The sequence below is a fragment of the Sinocyclocheilus anshuiensis genome, unplaced genomic scaffold (assembly GCF_001515605.1).
Source record: "Sinocyclocheilus anshuiensis isolate Anshui unplaced genomic scaffold, SAMN03320099.WGS_v1.1 scaffold44, whole genome shotgun sequence".
Taxonomy (NCBI): domain Eukaryota; kingdom Metazoa; phylum Chordata; class Actinopteri; order Cypriniformes; family Cyprinidae; genus Sinocyclocheilus; species Sinocyclocheilus anshuiensis.
Window position 1 is genome coordinate 1,372,336 of NW_015555746.1, and position 23,996 is coordinate 1,396,331.

The 23,996-nt window shown below is 37.1% G+C and overlaps 1 protein-coding gene across 1 annotated transcript in view; it reads right to left on the reverse strand.

Moving 5' to 3' along the window:
• Nucleotides 1-890: 890 nt before the first annotated feature.
• The window catches only part of LOC107673443 (complement C1q-like protein 4), a 32,031-nt gene continuing 8,925 nt past the window's right edge, over nt 891-23,996 (reverse strand). Inside the window, exons 2-3 of the mRNA XM_016467042.1 lie at nt 8,134-8,780; nt 891-1,463 (exon numbers count right to left, since the gene is read on the reverse strand). Coding sequence (XP_016322528.1) covers nt 1,284-1,463; nt 8,134-8,780 — 827 coding nt within the window. The 3' untranslated portion in view covers nt 891-1,283. The remainder of the gene's footprint in view (nt 1,464-8,133; nt 8,781-23,996) is intronic.

Below are 23,996 nucleotides of genomic sequence, written 5' to 3' on the forward strand. Positions count from 1 at the left end.
ACACACACACACACACACACACACACACACACACACACACACACACACAGAAACTGGATGTCTTCAGATTACAGATGGATCAGGTCACTTTAAATGTTTAGTCCACTAACTAAATTGATTTATAATGTATAATTTCACAATAGTCTCAAAGTTCCTCCACTGTGTACATACTTAGTAGACATAAAGGCTAAAACGTACAGTTTCCATGCCATGAAATGCATACAGCCTTTTCCAAGTGATGCACACACATACATATGGTGCAGAGGGAGAATGGTGATCCAGTAAAATGCAACAAGATAATTCTGGGTAATCCTTAAAGGTAGTTTTCTTTTTAACCTAATGGATTAACTTTGCACACAACATACTGTAATGGTGTTAATTGGAAAAAGCCTGACACTGTGATTCAGGGAATGTACATTAAAAATATAAACTAAATAATCATTCTGTTCACCATTGGTGGGCTAAAAAAAAAAAAAAAAAGACTCTCAAGGTAATTGCCTTAAAAGTAGCAAATACACCATGATCAGACCAAGATGACTGTTAGCAATACAAGTCAATACACAGCATCTATAACTTGATTAAAGTAACATGAAATCAAATTTGAATAAATTATATTTATTCTTAATTCACATTCATAGTGTTATTGTGATCAATTAATCTGTGTACATTATTCCAAAAAAAAGTTTGTCTACATAATCTTTTATTAAAAACGTAATAATTTGCTTCACCTCCAAAATAAGCTTAGTAAGCTGTCTTTTCTTATGAAGAACCATTTTTTTTGCGGTATATAGTTCGAGTTAGTTACACTGATTTTTTTTATTAGTATTTTTGTTCTTTTTCAAGCTAAGATTTGTTTTCAGAGAATGTTTGTTGTCTTAATACGTTGGCAGATTTTTTTTTTTAATTTAAATTGATTGAGGCTTATGCTTAAAACAAACATTTTTTATGGAAGTAGACAAAATTTAGATTATGCACTAAGACAGACCACATAAAATCAACACATAAAATCAAGTCCCAGCATATGTTTTTTCTCTTTAAATATCCTGTTTCACTTTGAATTACATCATATATGAAAATAAAATGGGTTACCAATGCTGTTGACTTTGTCACTATAATCAGAAAGTATACTATCAGTTTTGAAGTTCATTTTACTGTTTTTTTCTCTCTTGGCGTTATATCATGTTGTATCGCTTGTATCAGATGTTGTTGTCTATCAGTTGGCCTGATGTGATGGTGTTAAATATGTGATAATATATTTATATTTTTGAATGTTTGTGTATTTGTTAGTCGGGGTAGATGAGAAAGCCGCTGAATGTGCTGTATTTGTTGGTGTTTCCTCCATGCACTTTTCCGCCATCCAGCTGCACGCATACTTCATCTCCCACGTCTAAATGCAGGATCACACTGTTAGAGGCGTAGTCATAATTCTGATCGGCATCCTGAGCAATCGCACTGGCCCTCACCTATGAGATGGAATGAGAGAGAAATAATGGTTTGAATGTTTATTAAAAGGAAGAGTACATTATAATAATCAGGGGAGAAAGAGTAGATAAGTGTTCAGTGAATAACAGCTTGAATTCTTTTAAATTCAAGCTACCCATTGTCTACCCATTGTCAGTACGCAGATGCCTTTAAATCCTTTAACCTCACTGGAAACTGGCAATCTTTCTCTCTCTAACAGTCTTTCCCTCATGTCTTATGAGTTCTCATCTCCTCCCTAAGTAGGCTATGGGATACACAGAACAGAGAGAGAACAAAAGACCAAGACAGACCAAGGTCCGAGGGAATAAGGCTTATTGATGTGTGTGTTGCATGTGTGTGGTGTGTAATTAATTGGAAAGGCTGTTAAACACAACAATGTACCAATGTAACAACAATGTAACAATGTACAAATTTGTTAAATTGTTAAACTCATATAATACCATTTCTTCTGCATATATCAAGCTTTAGCAATATTAAATTACTTGTGGTACAAGATAAAGAACTAACATTTAATTATTTTTTGAACATCAGCATTAAAATAAACACATCTGTCTCTAACAATTCAGGTCACAACACTGATTTATGTCTATACAGCTTCAACCAAAGCCTAATTTTTGCACTGCTAATTAATGCATGATCTTAGTATATGTAAGAATCAAAGCATAATTAATGCTTCCAGTCCTGTGTATAATTAATGAGTATAACTAAAATTTATTGAATTCTCACTGCTTACCATCCGAGGTCTGCTACCATCAAATAATCTATAAGATATTTATATATTTTTAAATTCTACATTACCCATAATACACACTTTGTACTTTTGAAGAATGTTTTTCAAATGTATTTCAGTCACGTCTCCAAGTGATCGACATTTTCTTGAGTTGTGCTTAATTCTTCTCACATCTACTCATTAATTATCCCTGTCTTCCCCTCATCTTTCTTTTCCCAGCACCTCTTCCCCCATATCTGTTCAGTCCTTGCACAATCTATCCATCTTTTTCTGCTGGAATCGTAATAAAATGCAGGTCACGCACGTGTCTCCACTGCGCGTCTCGTGTTGGCGCGTGTCCCTGTCCAGTCTAAATCGGATTGATTAACGGCGCGAGGTGGCAGCTCCCGCGGGAGGCCTGGGGCTGCGTCGGGGCCTCGCTGGCTCGGTAATTGCCCAGTGCAGTGGCTCGGCTGTTGCTCCTAATGGGGCCCACTCCTCAACAACTCCACTGTATCACAATAAACGGAGCCTCGTACCGACCACCGGTCAAATGGAGTCACCAAGTATTAACTGTGTGTGTGTGTGTGTGTGTGTGTGTGAAATAGAGAGACTTAGCAAGCTAGCATGTGCATTGTGTTGCTTCCCCCCAGTGATTTCAACGACCCGTTATCAGATTAAATAGCAGGTCTTTGGTTTAAACTATACAGACAGTTTCTGACAGAAACAGCGTGATGATAATGCAAACATATTCGTTAAATAAATTCAAGAACCAAATAGCCTATGCTCAGAAAAACATCCAATTGTCAGAAGTGAAAATAATACACAGAAATACACACAAATTATTGGTGGTGAACCTAATTTATTTCATTTGGTTGTAGATGTAATTTATTTTAGTTGACTTTTATGAAAGCCAATAAAATAAACTACACATGGCACATGGCTTTCTGCTGCTTTTAAATTTATTTTAATTTTTGTCAAGAGTGTATTTATTTTAAAATGATGTTACTTTGGATTTTATTTGTTTGGCAATCCATAAAAGCACATAAATGTGTTTATTCCTGTGAAAAAGATCTGTGGACTTCAGCTGTGCCGTACATAATATTCATAAAGTTTCATGACTAAGTACATTTCTTATCATCAAATAAAAAATAAAATACATTTTTTTAGAATGTCAGTCCTCTTGCATACACAGAGGGCATAGCTTTACCACAATCTGTAACCTCAAAATATATCATGTTCTCCACTGCTAAAGGTTAACACTCTGATTTATGAATTAATGAATGAACCATTTATCTCCTATAATTTTGTATTCATACAAATCCCCTGTTTCTTAGTAACATTTAAGAGGCTAATTGGTTATATGACTGCAGGGCTCCCTGTACACTCTAAAAAATGCTGGGTTAAAAAGGGACAAACCCAGCAATTGGGTTGTTTTGACCCAGTGGTTGGGTTCAAAACAACCCAACCGGTGGTTCAAAACAACCCAACCGCTGGGTCAAAACAACCCAATTGCTGGGTTTGTGCCTTTTTAACCCAACGCTGGGTTATATTTAACCCAGCATTTTTTAGAGTGTATGACTGATTTTACTTGAAGTAGTAGCGCTTCACTTATCTGATGCAAGTAGGCCTACTTTTAATTTCACTAATATGTATTGGTCAGAAACATGCTTGGCTGGAAAGAAAAAGGAACTGAGAAAGATCATTTTTGTGACATAATCTAAGGTGGCTATGAAGAAGCCATGCAATTTTACCCTTCTTTCTTTTTTGTCCTTTATAAATCTCTGTCTTTCATTTTCTCTCTTTTTAATCTTTGTTGAATTGAGTGAGCAAAGGTGGACAGTGAGAGCATCAATGAGATGAAACAAGAATGAATGAAATGAATGTGCCAAATTGTTTGCCACAAACATTTCAAACAAATTTACCAGTATTTCATAATGGCAGCATTCCATAATTCTTCCTTGTTGTCAGTCTCTTTTCACAGTCCCTCCTCAAGGTTAAAGGCTCCAGGGCCTCCTCACAAACACTGACGTAGTCTCAGAGTTCGTATTAGATTGACCTTTTTTCCATGCAAAGGGCAGTGAAAGCACAGGAACTGAGAGCTACTGTAGAGATACAAAATAAGAAAACAAAACGCAGAGAAAGTGCAGATGCGTAAACAGGGAAAAGGGGTGTACAAGTATCTATTGCAACAGCTGCAAAAACCTGTCAAGGTACTGTGGGATTACCTCATTAACTAAATTAATTAATTAATTGGAGGATGTAAACTCATTAGCTGCTGTGTAATTGACAGGATGTTCGAGGCTTTTCTAACAACTTCTCTGCATCACACCTTAATTAGTGCCGCGTTACTCTGACGAGACCACGGAGAGGGAGAGATTTGCGAAAGAGACGGGGAGGTGAAGTGCTAAAGCTGAACCCAAAGTAAAAGCAAGTCATACAGTGGGATGAGAAGAGACATGTTTACATAGCCAAGAATCAATTACTGAATTAATTAATCGAATTTGTAATGAGAAACAAATTGGCTGGGTATTCTACTTGAGTGACATTAATTTGTGGACGTTGCGCTCCCTGCTGCACCCCTTAAGATGCTGTTTTCGTTTCTTATTCAGCCCCATGCAATCTATCCCTGCCATGAGGAGCCAAACTTTAACTAATAAGTGGCATTTCACAAATACATTAATATTCAGAGTTCTCTAAAAATAAAACTGCCACAATCTCGCTGCAGTTACAGGCTGCAAATTTTGGCCTGTCTCAAAATGTTTTGGAATCTACCTGTATTGGATGGAAGATCATAGACTATGTTTATAGTATCAGCTTGTGCAAATCTATGACCTGCAATGAGGTCAGCAGTCCTTTTTCGTTCTGTCTCTCACTTACACATGCGCTCACACTTTCTGTCGTTTTGCTCATCTATCTTACTTACACTGATCTGATGCTGTCTGTGTCTCTGGCCTCGCAGAAACACTTTCTCCCGACCTCTCTGTCGGCTCTCCTCTGATTAGCCATCCATCTTCCTCTCCTCCGTTCATCTCTCTATCATCCCACACCATTTTGCCGCCTCCCATCGCACACCCTGCTCATCTGGGTGGGCTCACACTTTCAGGTTTCGCCTTTGCCTTTTTAATTTTAAAAAAGCTATAATAAATATAGCACAAATATTATTTTACAGTGTCATAGGCAGGTTTTCCAACAGCTTCTATTTGAAAATGAAAAGTCTTTCATTTATTTACTCACACACCTCATGTTAAAATCCTGTATGGTTATTTCCTTGGAACAAAAAAGAAGACAGAACTCTTTGTGTCAATACATTAAAAGTCAATGGGGTCCAAAACAACATTGGACAAAAACACTTCAAAATGTCTTCTTTAACGAAAATTTTGTAATGACATAAGGGTGAGTAAATGATGACAGAAATTTCATTTTTGGGTGAACTATCCCTTTAAGAGCGAATCCAAACTCATGTTGGTGTGGTATGTTTGTGAGAATGCTTTGAGAGGACCTTGAGATGGGTTAAATAATTTAGCTAAGGGGAGAGATAATTAATGAGAGCAGAGATAGACATTTGGCAGAGTGTGGCTCTGTGTGTGTGTTTGTGTGTGGCCCAGGTGGAAAAGAGGGAATCTCATCTTAAAGACATGAATGATTTAACACAAGAGGAGATCACTGGAATGACAATAAATACTTACTCCCCTCATATTCTCACTTTCCGCATCTCGTCCTCCAGTTAATGGAGGCTGTGTTGAATCCCGAGCAGTCTGGCCTGCAGCGCATGAGCTATTGTATATTCAGCAATAACATGTTTTTAGTATATGAGTAACAGAGACATGCTGCTCCTCTAGGAGACAAACCGAGTAACAGCACTCAGTACAAAATTCAGTATTGTATTAATATTGTGATTACTCATAAAGTCAATTCAGGTAACTTTTGATCTGATATTACAGTCAAAAAGTGTCCCAATTTGCCCTTAAACTAAATTCAAAAAGTGACATTGTGTAGCAGTTTCTCAAATGAGATTTCAAAATGATTTTTCATTGTTTATTAATTGTGTTTTGGTTCACTCTGTCATATTCTAATATTAATATAATATTTTTTGACATAAATATAACCAGTTACTTTAGATGTTACCACTTTGAACAAACACTGATGTGTGTTTTTTGGGGGGATATATTTTTTCCTCCATTTTTTTTAAGGATTACTCCACTGGTTTAAAATGTGAAACCACTGCATGAGTGCAGTTGAATCAATCATTTTTGCAGAGAAGGTTCATATAACTAGTTCCACCACTAGTATTTCACAGATAAACTTTTTGGATCCCAAAGCTGTGGATTCACTACAATCGGTTTCTTTTGTGCTGGATCATGTATGATGAACAGACAAAGGGCATTAAAGGCAGGTGTTATGTCATGTTAATGGAAGTGTGATGAAGGGAAGCTGACAGGTTGCTACAGACTCATTAAAGGGTTTTCATCACTTCTTGTCAGATATATCTGTCACAAAGGGCCAAAAGCTCCAGGAATCTGTGTGTGTGTGAGAAAGACTGTGTATGTAAACACATGTTGCCAAGGGAATTTTTATATCTCTTTGGATAATCCCCGCTTTCTGTTCCACTACTAAAAATCAAAACTGATCGGTTGAGTTGAGAGCGCCTGAATCCCAGATCCGTGTCGTGTTTCACCAGATGGAGAGGTTTTTTATCTCTTTTTTCATTTATTCTAAATTCACGGGTCCTGTGAGGACTGTCTCCAGCTGTTGCATTTCGTTCCACTCCAGAGAGAGTCAAAGAGAGAGCTTTTGCTTGTTTGTGTTCTGTTACAAATGTCCTCTTTTCATCAGAAACTAATTACCTTTTGCTATTTCTGACTCTTAAAATAAAAAAAATAGTTTATTCTGTTAAAAAATGGACTGTTCAAATCACATTTGAACCCATTTTGATATGCTATACTCTTCGTAAGTCGTCATTGTCTTCTCTCTCTCTCTCTCTCTCTCTCTCTCTCTCTTTCTCTCTCTATATATATGTTCACATTGCCTATTTTTCCCCACTGTAGGTATCTACAGCAAGGCTTCAAGTGATAGGCTGAGAAAATGACTGCTGAATAATTGAGAAGCTGCCTTACTGGATCCAATTTGAATGTTAAATGTATTCCTTAATCCTGCCGGTGAATCTAATATTTGTTTGATATTTCAGTCAAATCACACTCTTGTTTTTTTTTACAATTCATTCACATCTGACTTTGTCTAGTTAAAATACCTCTAAAACCTTAGTTAGCAAACTCTTCCATTGCACAGAGTGAATCCAAAGTCTTCACCAGGGATGTGCAAAACTAAGTTGAATTGGATGTCTTTCAATTTACGAGTTGGAATTTGAATTGAATTGGTCACAGCCCACAAGAACCCAAATTGGAATGACAGGAAAAGGAATTTACTGGATTGTAATACAACACAGGAATTCTGGGAAATTAAGTCTTCTTTTACCATTGTCCACAAAAGTGAATATAATTTAAATATGGTTAATAAAGTGATATATTAAATATAAAAGATAAAATAGGTTTGATAGGTTTAATTTCAAACACATCTATCTATCTATCTATCTATCTATCTATCTATCATCTCTCTGTAAACTTCACATCTTCCAATCAAAACTTCCAAACAAGGATTTGTCAAGCCAATGTACATACTTAGTCTTGACAAACTTTGCTTTTCCAGTTAAACTACATTTACAGTTTTTTTATTAATTATTAATTTAAATTCTGTTTTCCTACATTCAAAATCAAATTCTGAATCTTGTTTGCTCCCTTAATATAAATTCAGGTGTTGAATTGGAATTTAAAAGGCATTCTCAATTCAGCTCTAAATGGCACACAGTCCTTGTGTACGCACCGCACACACATACACACACACACACACACACACACACACAGTCACATGTGCACATCTCCTACCTGTCCATTCTTCTTGAGGTCGGCCCACATGCTAGTTCCATCTCCGCCCCTCATGAGCACGTGATAGGTGAAGAAGTAGATTCCAGGAAGAGGACAGGTGAACTTGCCTGTGGTAGGCTCATAGTAATTCCCTACATTTGTCACCACATCATCAAACTTGAGAATCTCACTCCCTTCATGTTGCTTGCGCAGACCAGCATAGAAGGCAATTTTGGGGCTATAGAACGATGGGATGTATCCCCCTGGGCCTGGACCTGGAGGTCCAGGCGGACCTGGCTTTCCTGGTTCTCCAGGTGGCCCACGTGGACCTGGTGGCCCTTGGTTTCCACGAAAACCCGACTTGCCTCCTCCTCTGCGTCCAGGGGTGTCGGGAGGAGGAGGCGAAACAGGTGTTAGTTCATTGGTGGGTGTTAAAGAGTCACAGACCATCTTGCAGCTTCCAAGCATCTCATAATGCGTACCTCCACCTCCAGACCCACCCAGTTTGGTGCTATGGACCAATAGCGGAATAGCGACCAGTAGCACCAGCACCATGGCCACGCCCACTGCCGCGCCAATAACGCGTTTCCTGCGGCTGAGGCGCGAGGCAGTGATAGAGAGGAAGTCCTCCTCCCCTTTAGAAGAACCAGGCCCGGCCAGAATGAACTCTGGGAAATAAAAAGCACTAAGGTGAGATAGAAAAGTTAACAAGGGACCTCGATACGATGAAACGTGGCTTGTGTCTGAGGAATGAACAAAAATAAATTGTTTTTCGATATATAAAAAAATCCACCGTCAGCAACAAACAAATCAAATATCCTATATGGAATAAAGTCTTAAAGGATGTCTGTGTTCAATTCCTTTTAAATGTTTCAATTTCTGCTATTTTCCCCCTCTGCTTGCATTTACTATTTCAAAATCATAACCACCAGCCCACTAACCACTACCTCTTCTGAGTGACACACACCAGACCCAGTTATCGCTCCATATAAACAGCAATTCTGGATGATCCAGTGGGTTTATATTGTCATATAAATATATATCACTTGTCTGATATAAGTAACATGGGGGATTTGGTGTCTCCAAATGTTCGTCCGTGGATGGAGATTCTATCAGGAGATGTGGAGGTGTATTTCTCAGGGGTTGCTGTATAGCGGTGGCGTTTCCTTATAGATTGGTTGAGTGACAACCGTGTGGCTTATTTTTCCATGAGAAGTTCAAGAAACATTCTGGAGAGTTCCCAGAAAAGTCCATGTCCACTGCAGCATTTAAACAAACTCTGCCCCTCCTCTCACAGAAGAAAGCTGTGACTGTGATTTAAATTTATCATCAACAATCCATGCTGTATATTTTTTTTTGACAGTCTTAAACCTTCAAATGCATATTAAGCGCTTTGCTTGTAAACGTACTGTAAGCCCGATGGTAAATGGATGGTAAGATATAATTTTAAATCAGGCTCACAGCACTCTGGGTGATTTTCAGTTCCCGCTGGTCTTCATCAAACTTCAGCAGAATAACATTCAGGTTCCAAGATCAACCTCCTCTAGTGTCTTGACATGTTTCTCACTGAGTTGAAACATAAAAAGAGCTAAATTAGATGAACTGGAAAACTTATGACACATCATTTAAGAGAGCTGCCAACGGATTCACTAACGCTTATTAAGAATGTGCTGTGATCTTATTTATTTCTGTCCAATATTATGCATTTAACAGTAAAAATGAGCTTTTATGAACAAGGCCTCCTGGTGACATGCATGTTTGCATATAGTATTATTTTAATAATCATTGTTATTTGACTGACTATAATCATGCCATCAGAGTTGGCAGATACTACATCACAGACACAATATGTCTCCAAAGAAACTACAAACAGTATCAGTAATCACAGATTTATTAATTTAAATAATCAGATAACAATCATTGTTGTGTCAGCTGCTTGCAGGTCTTGTCCATTTACATTCAAATGCCAATAGATGCGCATATTAACTTTTGTATGGCACTACGTAGGCTGCTCATTAAACCATTATCAAATATGTTTCCTGAACCCCCCCCCCCCCAATTTGATTCCAGTTAAAAAGCATATCATCGAAAAATTCTATTAAAAGTTTGTAAAACATTTTTAAGAAACAAATGACCACGGTAAAACAATTCTACCTACCTAATAAATTCCCAGAGAATATGAAAATTGACGAGTAACTCGCAAGACACCGCAGCTCCTCTCTCATGCGCGAACAGCTCAGAATATGTCAGAGAATCTCGCGCCTTCGGGGTTTTCTTTAACGGCCACTCTGCTGTGACTGTTGTCAGATTGAAATATCTCCTGTCTTCTCCTTTTGCCGCTTCTTTGCAACCTTTTCTGCCTCTTCAAGACAGTTCACTTTAAACACGCCTACTTCTATTTGGGGATAATTAAACTCCTACTGGCGCTTGCAAAAATTCTTTAGTGACCAAATTACTAATTAAAAGTCGAATATGGCAATATTTTTGTTAAGACCGCCAAGAAGCAACAGTTTCTCACTTGTTCGATTTGTGTGAGGAAAAGGCGCTTCCACCCGCGGAATGTCTGTCGCGCGCTCCCCCGCCCTCCACACAATTACGCACTCGCGCTCACTTGCACCAGTCTCCGCAGATCAAGAAATCGATTTCCCGAGGAGATGTGCATCCTAATAGGGTTGCTGTCTACCCAATTAGTACTTATAAAAATAAGTCGGTTTGTACGGGTATGCTGTCACTACTAGCAGGAGTGAGGGATGGTCGCAGCAAGAAATATAGGACCGACTGTAAATTAGCTGTCTTTAACAACTAGCCTAAATAGAGGATGTGGGAAATGCCCAATGAACAATGTGTATGTACTGCTAAATTGTTACATATTTAGAGACGAGTTTAGCATGTACAGGATGATGATGTATCACCTGATATATTACTAGGGATATAATGTAATCATTTACTAATTTTGTTATTATAGCACAAAATTGAAAATTACACAAAGGGACCATTACGCTCTTAAAAAATAAAAGTTCTTTATTAGTATATGGTTCTGTGAAGAACTTTTAAAATCCATGGAGCCTTTCCACTGCACAAAATGTTCTTTTTACTGGAAATAGATTCTTCAGATTATTCAAATATTCTACACAGTATAGGCTAAGAAAAAAAAAAGGTTCTTATAAGAACTGTTCGTTGAAAGGTCCTTTGGATAACTTAAAATGATTAATCTGTGGAATCGCTGTGAAACCCCCTTTTGGAACCTTTATTTTTAAGAGTGTGGGCTAAGAATACACAGGGACGCGAGAAGTAGGGGTGCTGAGGGGGCTGCAGCACCCCCTGTTTTCACATGGTTGCAAATGCAACGCCAAGTTCGTTAATTTAAATGTATTCAGTTTTAGCATTTAATAATTTATTTGTAATGATCTCTGAAATGTAAATTGTACGTGGGCTATAATAAACCCATGTTTATCTTTATAAACATGATTAATTTTACTTGTGATGTTTTCTATATGGGATGATTAGCCTAATCCTCATGAACACGTGACGCTGGCGCGTGGTATCAGACATGAGCTATACAGAATGCGAACAAGATTAACTTTAATGCAAGGAGATAATGGCGCAAAAGAGAATTTCAGATTTTTTAAAATGCCCATCCCAGCAAAATCGTTCCAAAATCGGCATCCAAACAACACCAGCCCCAGCACGAGCACCGACGTAAGTGAACCAGCTCCCCCCCTCCACCCTTTCACCCAACACGGACACACACAGCACCCCCAACCGAAAACATCTTCCCGCGCCAAGAGTGACCTTACTATTAAATCTAACCCGAATCATACCCGACGCAGAACCCTTGTGCGCTCCTTATTTGGGAGTCACACTCATGGTCTTCGCGGTCAAAAGTGACTGGACACCTGAAATGTAACTTTTTTTTCTAATATATCTAATATATATTATCTAATAAAAATCTAATATATTTTTGTTCAATAATATTTTTTCTTTGTGTATTCTGAGAGAATTTTATGGTACTAATTAATATTTATGTAATAATTATAAATTTTTTTCAGTTGAAAATAGTACAAAAAAAATAGTTTTCTATTTTTTTTTTACAATTATTTTTTCAATTAATGCAGTATTTCAGATTAAAATAGAGACTAGGCCTTTAAAATCCAATTTTTGTAGGCAGAATAGCACCTCCTGGTGAGAGCAAAAAAAGAAAAACCTGTAATTTCATGGTGTAACCACAAGATTACCGTATAGGACTCTATAGAGAGGCTTGTGAATTCCTTAGTTGTTTTTATACATAATTGTTTACTTTTATTAGGTTGTGGATTTAAATGTATATTAAGGCATTCTCAAAGACTACTTTTTGTCAATGTTTATATTTTTTGTTGTTTTAAATGTTGATTTGAAGTGTAGGTTTTTGCATTATTATTACTACATTCAAACCTGAACACAGAAAGCATTTTGTTACACAAAACATTAAAATTATATAAAAATGTAACAAAAATTAACAAAAAAGAAAAACCTGTAATTTCACGGTGTAACCACAAGATTACCGTATAGGACTCTATAGAGAGGCTTGTGAATTCCTTAGTTGTTTTTATACATAATTGTTTACTTTTATTAGGTTGTGGATTTAAATGTATATTAAGGCATTCTCAAAGACTACTTTTTGTCAAGGTTTATATTTTTTGTTATATGGTTATAGCCATACCAATTCATTTGAGTATGTATAATTCTGTATGTGTATCTCTATGAGTGTGTGTAAGTAAGTGTATGTGAGTGGATGTATCTGTTTTACACTCTTGATGTTTTAGAGTGTAACCCCTTCCTTGCTGTCCACTTTTTTACTGCATTGTAGTTGAATTATTGATTTTATTTTACATAGTTGCAGTGTTACAGTCACACCAGTTCATAGGTGTGTGTGTGTGTACAAGTGTATGTCCGCGCGTGTGTGAGTTGGTGCGTTGATTTTGCACTCTAGATGTTTTAGAGTTTCACCCCTTCATTGCTGTGCAATTTTTTTCTGCATTGTGGGGGATTTGTAGATTGTACACACAAACATTTTCTGTATTTTCGTATATTTCCCATTCATTTCCTATGGTCGGTCATTTTTGACCGAAGACCATGAGTGTGACTATTTTTTTTTACGACCACTTAGATTTTTCGAATCATGCCCTCAATTTTTTTTTGTTTTCAAATACCAAGTGCCATAAAAGTCACCAAGTTTGTACCATTCTGATGAAGCTACGATTTTTAAAAATTCAAAATGTAAAATTCTCCGGTCAGAAGTGACCGAAGACCGCACAAGGGTTAAAAATAAAGATTTGTTAATATTTATTAGTTGTAGTAGCATTGTTGCTACATTGAGTCTTAAGACTGCTAAATAGTAATATTTCTGACACAGTTTCTTCACGTTAAACCAAACTTTTATTTTGACGGGTTGCCATGTTTTTTTCTGCATTGTGGGGGATTTGTAGATTGTACACACAAACATTTTCTGTATTTTCGTATATTTCCCATTCATTTCCTATGGTCGGTCATTTTTGACCGAAGACCATGAGTGTGACTATTTTTTTTTACGACCACTTAGATTTTTCGAATCATGCCCTCAATTTTTTTTTGTTTTCAAATACCAAGTGCCATAAAAGTCACCAAGTTTGTACCATTCTGATGAAGCTACGATTTTTAAAAATTCAAAATGTAAAATTCTCCGGTCAGAAGTGACCGAAGACCGCACAAGTGTTTTAAACATAATTTTTAGTAGCAAATGCAGGAGAGCAATATGTACACATAAAAACATTGTATGAAATGCTTTAAATTTTAATGTAGGCTAAGTATGCCTTCATATTATTTTAGTCAACAAGCACAGATATAGCACATTTTAAGTGGTTTAAATTCAACACAATGAGATGTATTAGCATAAACTGAGTAGAAAAGAGCATAAATTGCACGAGTAGTCAAAGAAAAAGAACATGTCCTGTGGGCATTTTGCAAATGTACACTTATTCTATATACAGGCCTCTTAAAGTGGGGACATCTTATAGGAATTGATAAAAAAAAATCTTGATTCAACCCCTTTTTAACCCCTCTCTCACTTCACTGCATGTCCCTCAAGAGTCGACTGGCCTGAGTGCAGAATACACTTGCCATGGCAAACCTATTCTTCTACAGTATATTAGCTTACTTATTAATGCCTGTGTAGGCATCTTTACAATTACATTAATGAAACTAGCATGAGATGTGTTCATTATATGGATGATAAAAAAGTTTGGAAATCGTCTTTGCATTCATCTGTGGTGATGTTAAAAGAGGGAGAGGGAGGAGAAAAGGATAAGAACGCTTGACAGAGGGAGAGAGAATGACAGTGTGTAGGGTGAAAGGCAGTTTAGCTGTGTTTTCAAGTCTGTTGTCAGTGTCTCTGTTTCTTTAGCCTTCAGAGCTCATTAGCAGTGATAGACACATTGCTACTGACAACCTCCCCCACACACTTTAGCTCTCACCTTACTCTTTCCCTATCATCCCACTTTCACCATCATTTATATCTCTATCACCATCTCCCTTTGCCAGTCGCTATTATCTATTGTACTAAAGCACCTCTCCTTTTCTCTTTCATCATACTTTTTTAGTTTTATCTCTTGTACTGCTGGAGAAGCAGTCATGGCTGTGTTTTTGTCATTGGTGGTTTAAATGATCATTGATTTGTTCTGATTATTGATGATTGCACTGTCCTTAATGATAAATGGTAATGTTGGAACTAATTGTGGGTGCTAAACATGTTGTTCATTGTATAGATGGCTTCATATGATGAACAGGTTTAATTGGGGGGTTTTCCACATATAAACCCCATCAAATTTGGTTTTCGGGTGAACTATATTTCTGTCATGACAACTCTCTGAGGGATTGGCATGGTAATGTACATGACAATGTTAATGTGTTTGGTCTTGGCAGAATAGATCTGCTACACTGCTGCTGCTGCTGCTGCTTGGAGCAAGTACCGAGACTTGCTGCTGCCAATACATCCACAACATGCTGCTGTGAGCATGTAAGAAATATTGCTGCTGCACATATAACATATATGAATAACCCCCATAGCATACATGATCACCCTGTATCAGATCTATACAGGTGGAGCTGGGGAAGGTGGATGGTTTCTGAAGTGCACTGCTGCTGCTACAGCAAACACTAGCCAAGTATTTGAATGTTGAGCAGCGAGCTCATTGGCTACTGATACAGGAGAGAACCAATCAGCTGTGACATGTGATAATGAATTGAATTAGATCTATCGGATTGCGCCATCTAAAGTTTCATGCCAGAACTTTGTATTTCTGTCATGACAACTCTCGGAGGGATTGGCATGGTAATGTACATGACAATGTTAATGTATTTGGTCTTTGGCAGAATAGATCTGCTAAGCTGCTGCTGCTGCACATATAACATACATGAATAACCCACCACAAAGCAGGAGACAGAAATGAACAATACAAGCCAATATGTGCATGTCGCTGAGTATAAGGATATAACTGCTGCATCAGTTCACATATATGTGCCCACATACATGAAGATAACAGACAGGATAGAACAAGACACCCCCCACAAAGCAGAGCTATCGCCAAGACATATGTACTGCTGCTCCGAAGAGCCATGTGAACCGCATGTATTACTATCGATGTGTGCCTGGGCTACCACGCCGACCAGCTTAACGCTAGTGGCCTATGGCTATGTGTGCCTAGGCTACCACGCCGACCGCCGTCAGACGCGCACTATGTGTAATGTTCACAAGTGTTAACAAGAATATGCATTGCAATCCGATAGATAAGACCACAGCACCCTCCTGAGCAAATATCATAAATTAGTCATTTGATAACTGTCATCAATATAACGATATTCTCTAATTGTATAGAGCCATTAGCATCGATAAAAGCGCATGCTTTTGACACTGTGTGCAGCTGAAATCGACCACACACTTAACACAGCTCATAAAACATCAACCTTAAAAAAAATGTAAACAAACATGACATTGAGATTACGCCGCTGAATATAGCGAACCCAGGTTGACATGCATACACACAATGTTTATTCATTTAACCTGTTTTCATGTCTGTTACTATTGGCGTGTCCTCAGAGTGATTACATGCTCTAGACTGCGTTTGTTCCAGCTGTATAAACACAGATGCTAAATGCCGCTGCTAATATGCTTAATATTTCGCTCCTGCATATGATGTAAACTTATAACATGACACTTATTTTAACCTTTTTTGTTTATGGTTGCTCATTTTTTAATTCAATTAGGTAGACCATGTGATATACACAGCGATATGGATTAAAAGAGCATTCACTTATCTTAGATGTTGATTTCAGATGTTTCTGAAGAGCGCTGCTACTGCTACAGCAAACACTAGCCAAGTATTTGAATGTTGAGCAGCGAGCTCATTGGCTACCGATACAGGAGAGAACCAATCAGCTGTGACATGTGATAATGAAGTCATTATGTCATATTGAATTAGATCTATCGGACTGCGCCATCTAGAGTTTCATGCCAGAATATTGTATATCCCTTTAAACATTTTTTACAAAGCTATCTTATGGCTTCAATACTCTTAAAGCCACAAGTTGAGTCAAAACTGAACACTTCACTATTGAAGAATGAGTTTGAGGGACAGTACAATATACTGTTCTAGTTGCATCCTTGCATTTAAAAGAAACTACCTTTCAAATCTTGACAGACAAATGGCACTCATTTATATTTCTATAAATGGTTTTCTGAAGTACAGAGGAAGAAGGCCACCCTAAAGCCTTGGAAGAGAAAAGACAGTCATCCTCTCTCACGTGCATGCTTGTGTAACACTGTAGCCTTTCTGCACAATCTCTTTGTAGGTTTCATAGGGCTATTATGTGTTTTAATTTATTTTTTATTTTTATCTCATATAAATTTGGAATCTATTGAGAACTACTGTTGTAGCACCTGCTTGCAATTGTGCGTCTCTGCCTGTGTTTCTGTGAATGCCTGTCCATATTTTCCCCTGCTTAAAGCTCATTGTGGCATATCCAAGGAGGACTTGTCGCCATTTTGCCTCTTGATCAATAGAGTACCTCCCATGATGCACCTTGTCAACTTCTCACACTGGCAACTGCTTGATGTGTCTGAGGTCACATTAGCATAACTCATGAAAACTTTTAGAGCAACTCAACTCTATGCTGTACATAAATCATTAAATATATGCAAAGATATACTATGCAAAAAACACATTGCGAAAAATGAGTAAGAAAGTGAGTAAGGAGGACCAAATTATTTGAAAAATATTTAAATAAATGAATAAATGCAGTAATAGGAAAGTAAAGGAATAAACAAATTGCTAAGACAAATACAATTAATTACATTTTAAATAAAATTTAGATTAAATACAAAGTTATATATTTATGATTTATAATATGATAATAGAATGATCATTTGTGGTTTGGTCTTGGCCTCTAAAGTAACTTTTGTAATTGCTAGTGCTTTTGTCTGTTACAATATTGTAACTTTTTAAAATGATGTCTGGGGAATTTTCTAGCAAAAATCGATAGTCATTAATAAATGATTACAAATTCACATTTCTATCTGTTATTGCATAAACAAAGATGACATGATCTATATGATCTATAACGCTGGGCTAAATGTATTCTATAATACATTACAATACAATCAGGGTATTGTAAATATGTATAGGCCTATATACAAGCTTGTGTGCAATGGATGGATGTTATAAGTGAGAATAAGGAAGAGTAAGGGCAAAAGGGAAGCTGAATTTGTAGTGTGTGTGTGTGTGTGTGTGTGTGTGTGTGTGTGTTTGTGTGTCTCTGATTGCTTGCTGATACAGGGTGACATGGTGCAGATTGACTCAGCCTGCTTTTCTAATTCTCTCTATTAATAAGCCAGCTTCCCACTGTTGCACCGGACTACAACTATTCATCTCAATTTGTCATCTGCTCTCTCCCCCTTCTCTCTCTCCTTCTCTTTCAGTCTTTCTCTCCGTAAACACCTCTGCCCATCTCTCTCTCCTTTTCTCCCATCATCTCCTGCATCACGTCCGATTCACCCCTCTCCTGTTCCAAATCTGTTCATTCCACCTGCCTCTTGTGTCGTTCTCAGCATGAAGATTGAGAAGGCCACAATTCCTACATCTTAATTCTATTGAAATATGAAGGTCAGATAAACTGTTGCACTTGAGTTAACTATACTGGCATTCGTACTTTATTTATAAAAAAATAAATTATTTAATTATTTAATTCAAATAGATTGTTATTCAATCACTCAGTCAGAAGTGTGCGGCAAAAAAAAAAAAAAGCTTTTCAAATGATCCTTGAGGGAGATAAAGGCTTTACAATACTCACGTTCCATTTAGAACTCTGTTTATTCAAAAAATTCATCCTTGCTGTTTTCATTAAAATGTTTTTTTCCCTTCTTAATGGGCAGGGATAGACAGGTATTACTGATCTTAAAGCAATAATACTTCTTTTATGCCTTCCATGCTATTATTTATTACTTATAGCAACAGAAGTTAGAGTCTCACAAACTGGAATCTTAAAGGGGTCATATGATGCGATTTCAATTTTTCCTTTCTCTTTGAAGTGTTACAAGCTCTTGGTGCATAAAGAAGATCTGTAAAGTTGCAAAGACTAAAGTCTCAAATCCAAAGAGATATTCTTTATGAAAGTTAAGAGTTATCGTTGTGAAAGCGAAACTACTTTGTTTGGTCTTCCAAAAGATGGCACGACTAGAAATCAGTGGTTAATTTGTATTTACAACACTTTTCTAGAACAGTTCAACCCAAATATTAATTTGTGTGCAGCACATTTTATGGAGGGCTGTTTCCTGATCCTGGTAGAGTAACGTTAAACTAAAATGCCGGCAGTTCTGACTCACGTAAGTACGTTTTCATTTAAAGGATTTGCCACTGATGATTCAAACGTTTCTGTCACATGCTTGAGGTATTCGGTCAATCACAACGCACTGGATAGCTGGCCAATCAGAGCACACCTCGCTTTTCAGACCGATGAGCTTTGTAAAAATCGACGTGTTTCAGAAAGGAGGTGCATAGAGGAGAAACAATAATGTACAGTATGTGGAAAATAATGTGTTTTTTAACTTTAAACCGCATAAACACATTTCATTACACCAAATACACAAAATAATGTTCTTTTTAGCAACATCATATGACCGCTTTAAAGAGGAAGAATATATAAAAGTCAAAAACTCATCAGATTTTCATCTATAAAAATTACTTTAAAGGGGGTCATGAACTGAGAAATCAAAATTCCCTTGATCTTTTGATATTTAGGAGGTCATTGTGCTATTAAAAAAACTCACTTTCTCCTTAGTCTAAAAACAGCTTATTGTTATGGGACGACAGGAACGAGAGATGTGCGGATCCATTTGCAAAGCTTTATTTTAAAGACGTGGTTAAAACAGGCGAGGGTCAGACAATGGCAAACAGGTATATAGTGGGCAAGACACAAGCGTAGTCCAGTGAACGGGCGTGGTCGATCTCCGGCGAACAATGTCCAAACAGGGTAATCCAAAGGGTTAATCCGAAACACAGGCGATGGTCCAGGTGAGGGGTAATCAGTATCCGAACAGGGCGAGACAAGAGGGTTAATCCAGGATACACAGGCAAGAATCAGAACACGAGAAAACAGGCAAGACTATGACTAGACTATGGAAACTAGTGATGTTACATATGACACTGAAGCTTCAAAGTGCGTATCGAGTAAGCAGCGCAATTTCTCACGAAGCTCTGTGCCAGAGCACGTATTGTTTTCAGAGAATCACGTAATCAACGAAAAACGAAGCCTCACTTTCTGTCCAATCACGTGCGCGTGTTGGAATGTTCGAAACCCCAGATCTTACTTTACGAGTAAGTTTTCATTCAGACTTATTCAATTACATTTTTAAATACCCAGTCATACAAGTAATATGAAGAATAAAATCTATTTCAGAAAAAATATATATTTGGCATATGCAATTCATATATGTGTACATTATTCTTCTATTACATCATATTGATATTCATATTGGCATTTAATGCCACAGTTTAATGGGTAAATTATTTTATCAGAGAGAGGGAAATTCAACAAACAAACAAACATACACACACTGTTAGGCTTTTATTTGTGCACGTAACATGAGTCGATCTATGGAATTTGTAGTCGCTGCTTTGTCCGATGGAGCGTCTTTCACAGGCTTTTGGCTGCTTTATTTTGTATTAACCACCAGATGGCGCTGTTTTGACACTCGTGAAGCTTTGAATCTTTTCCCGAAACAGTCAGAGGAAAGCCTCAGTGCTTCATGAGGCTTCATTTACCCATCACTAATGGAAACTAGAACTATAAACTTTGACAGGGAACTGGCTCCGTAAGCTATCACTAGGTGAGCGATATACGCTAAACAATACCCGGCAGCGAGAAAGAGGAAGTCCATGGCTTATGTAGAGTGTGTTTGATTGGTTACAGCTGTTGGTGTAATCAGTGCAATGGATGATGGGAAATGTAGTCCGGGGTGAAGTGCAACAGTTAGTGTGGTGCAAGAGTCCATAGTAATGAGCAGGTGATCTCTGGTGGTGAGCGAACGGAAGAGCAGGCACAGGATCCATGACACTTATATTGAAGCTAATCTTCCAAAGCGACAGGTTTTGGAATGTGGCACTTTATGATGTAATAGTCCTAAACACCGCCTCCGCAGAAGAAGATCAACGCCTGCTTCTACATCGCAGCCTGTTTAGCCCTGCCCACGATTTGCGCATGTAGTGTAAATAATGAGAGCAGCAAACACAGGTCTACGCAGAAACCGAATGCTTAACTTTATTTGATGAACTTTATTTTTAATGAAGTGCCAGACTGCATCAGTAAGAACTTGGTCCTTTGTTCACTTGTTGATTCGTTTACAAACAAGGCACAGTTTGACGCAGGATTTTCAGAAAGATTGAAACTTTAAAAGACGATGCTGTGCCGACAATATTGGATCCAATGTCACACTACATAAGTATGAGTAACTGTTTTCACTATTGCATATATATACACTATTGCTTTGTCTATTACAGATCATTTGATAGGTATGTACTGAGTATTTATGCGTTTTTAACCTAAATCACATTAGTGTCCATATATGAAGGATGTAGTAGACTGTCAAACATACACAACTGTTAGCCAATCATAGCAGTGGGCGTTTACTTCCGAGTTTACAATCCACACCTATTCAAAGCAGAGCGTTCTGATGAGGGGGGTCAAAACAGGACAGAAAATAGCAATTCATGACCCCTTTAAGTATGTGATGAAACTGAGCAGGATGGGCATAATCACATTGTAGAATTTGAGTTTTTATGCAGATGCATTAGTTCATATTTATTCATTTGTTTACTATTTCATCCTAAATTTAAGCTTATGTTTAGAATATCTTTATCTGAGGTCAACCAATGTAAACTATATTCATAGAATTTACAAAGAGATATTTGGCTTTTGGAAGGCTTAATAATATTATGCATCCAGGAAGAGTAGTTAGGAATATGATCAGTAATGGCACTCACTGATCCAAATTTGTTTCGATAGATGAAAATGCTCTGGAGGCAAACTGGAACAACTAGAAAAATAAACTTTATGAAGTGATGAGGAAATTAAATTAGTTGGACACTATAATGTATGGTTTTGTATGTTGGGTTTAAAGACCTAATTCAAACCTTTTGTAAATTAAATATTAAAATTAAATTATTTTTTTTTGAAAATCTGTCCTAAATTCCAATAATATGTCATCTTTTCTAGCTGTTTATTGAGGTAAACAAGTGAACGCAATAAAATCACATTTTCATACATTCAGGCAAGTGTATTTCATGTATTTCAAGTTAAGTCACATTTTCTTAATGTTTAGACAATTTAATTACAATACTTGTTGGCATAAACAATGGTTTGATATTTTTGTACATTTGATATTTATACTGATTTTATATTTTACATTATACAGCTGAAATATGATGTCTCCTGCTGTGTTGTCACAAAATGTGAATGTTCAATGAATTGTATCTGTTGGACAATAATTTTGGAAATGTTTAATAGCTTTTTTATAGACAAGGTATGTGTCTGTGCAAAAACAAAAAACGAAATTCATCATCTGTTTATAACAATATATTTTGTAATTGTCAAAGAGGAAAAGACCTTGTACATTCACAGAAGAAATACACAAACAAAGCAATGCTTTCACTGCACACTGAATGAAATGATGACACTAAACTTTTTGAGAAAAAAAGACAAAAAATATCACTGCTGCAGGAGTACAAAAACTAAAAAGATAAAAGAGGAATCTCCAAAGCATGACAAGTGATAGAAAGACAGCGGGGGAGAAGAGAAAATGAGGGAACATCCAACAGGACTGACAAGAATAACAGAGACAGTGATTCTTTGCGCTTAACTTCCTTCACTTGCAAACACAAATACACTCATGTCTCTATAAACAATTTATATAGACATTAGCCATAATGCAGTTTATGAAAATAGACTATCATAATTGTTTTTCTGAATTGATAGGTTAATTCTCTTAGTCCAACACATACACAAAAAAACAACTGAAAAATCAAAACTGAATCAAAAACGGGTTTGTTTTTTTTTGGCACACAAACACTAAGCAACAAAATCCAGAATTTCAGGAAAAACAAGAGAAGTCAGGCAGTGAGTCCAGTTTTTTCATGATCAGTCAGTGATCTCACTGGTGTTTTATGGGCAGTGCAATGGTCTGTGCATTTGCTGGGTTTTGTGTTTCATTTGAAGCCTAATATTGATTTTGATAGAAGAGAATGTTTGTGAGTAAAGCTTAAAGCATTTTGTAATGGAAGTTGGAGGTTTGTACAAATTGATGTGTAGTTTGAGATCGTGTTTATGGTGGTTTAATCAAAATACATGTCTGAAAGCATCATGTCAAGCAGGTACAATTACTGGTATGACCAACATCAGCGTAATATGAACCTGGATCAGCACTGTTTGGGTGCTTTTTATGTAAAATGATTTTTGTCAAGTATAGCTTCTGAACTCTGATCCAGATTATTGATGTGTGTTAATGTATCTAATTTAAGAGACCATCTAAAGAACTCCCACCTTCACTTTCTCTTCTTCCTCTGTCTGTCTTTCTGTCGCTCTCTGTCACCTCCTGCCCAATTTATTATTAACGAGTGTTGTCTGTCTCGTTAGTGTTCGGAACACAGCACTGTAAACACGAACAAAACCAGACGCACCAGGCTAACCTCAGATAATTGCCGTCGTTCTCTTTCTTTCTTTCTTTCTTTCTTTCTTTCTTCATTCCCCCATTCTCTTTCTCTCGGTCGTTCTGCTGACACCTGCACTTCAACTTTCATTGTTAACCAACTACAGTGGACATAACTGGCCAGTTTCATACCCCAGCATGCTTATAAATCCATCCATTAATTAATGGGCTGCAACTCCTTGTGCCATAGAAATAGTGCCCTGCATGGCAAAGGCATGTCTTGACTCTCCTTTATACTTAGATTTTATTTCACTAGAGTTTGTCTCGAGCATGTTGCTAAGCTAATTACTTTAATTGCCCGTGTCTGTAATTTTAAGCGACTCTTTCTAAAGGTAACATCGATTCGCCATTAGGTGGCGACAAGTTACTGTGAGTGAGTCATTGAATCATTTACGATTCGTTCAAACCGTTCAAACACCAATTCATTCAGAAACGAAACAAGCGACTCGTCAATCATTCACTTATTCGATTTGTTCAACAACGCGATTCGTTCAGGAACGCCACTATACTGAGTGATGCTAGTAGACGCTTAATGGGTTTGTTGTGGATTTGTTTAGATCTATTTTCGTTGGTTGACGAAGTAGCTGTCAATGTTGTTTCTAAAATGTAATTTAGC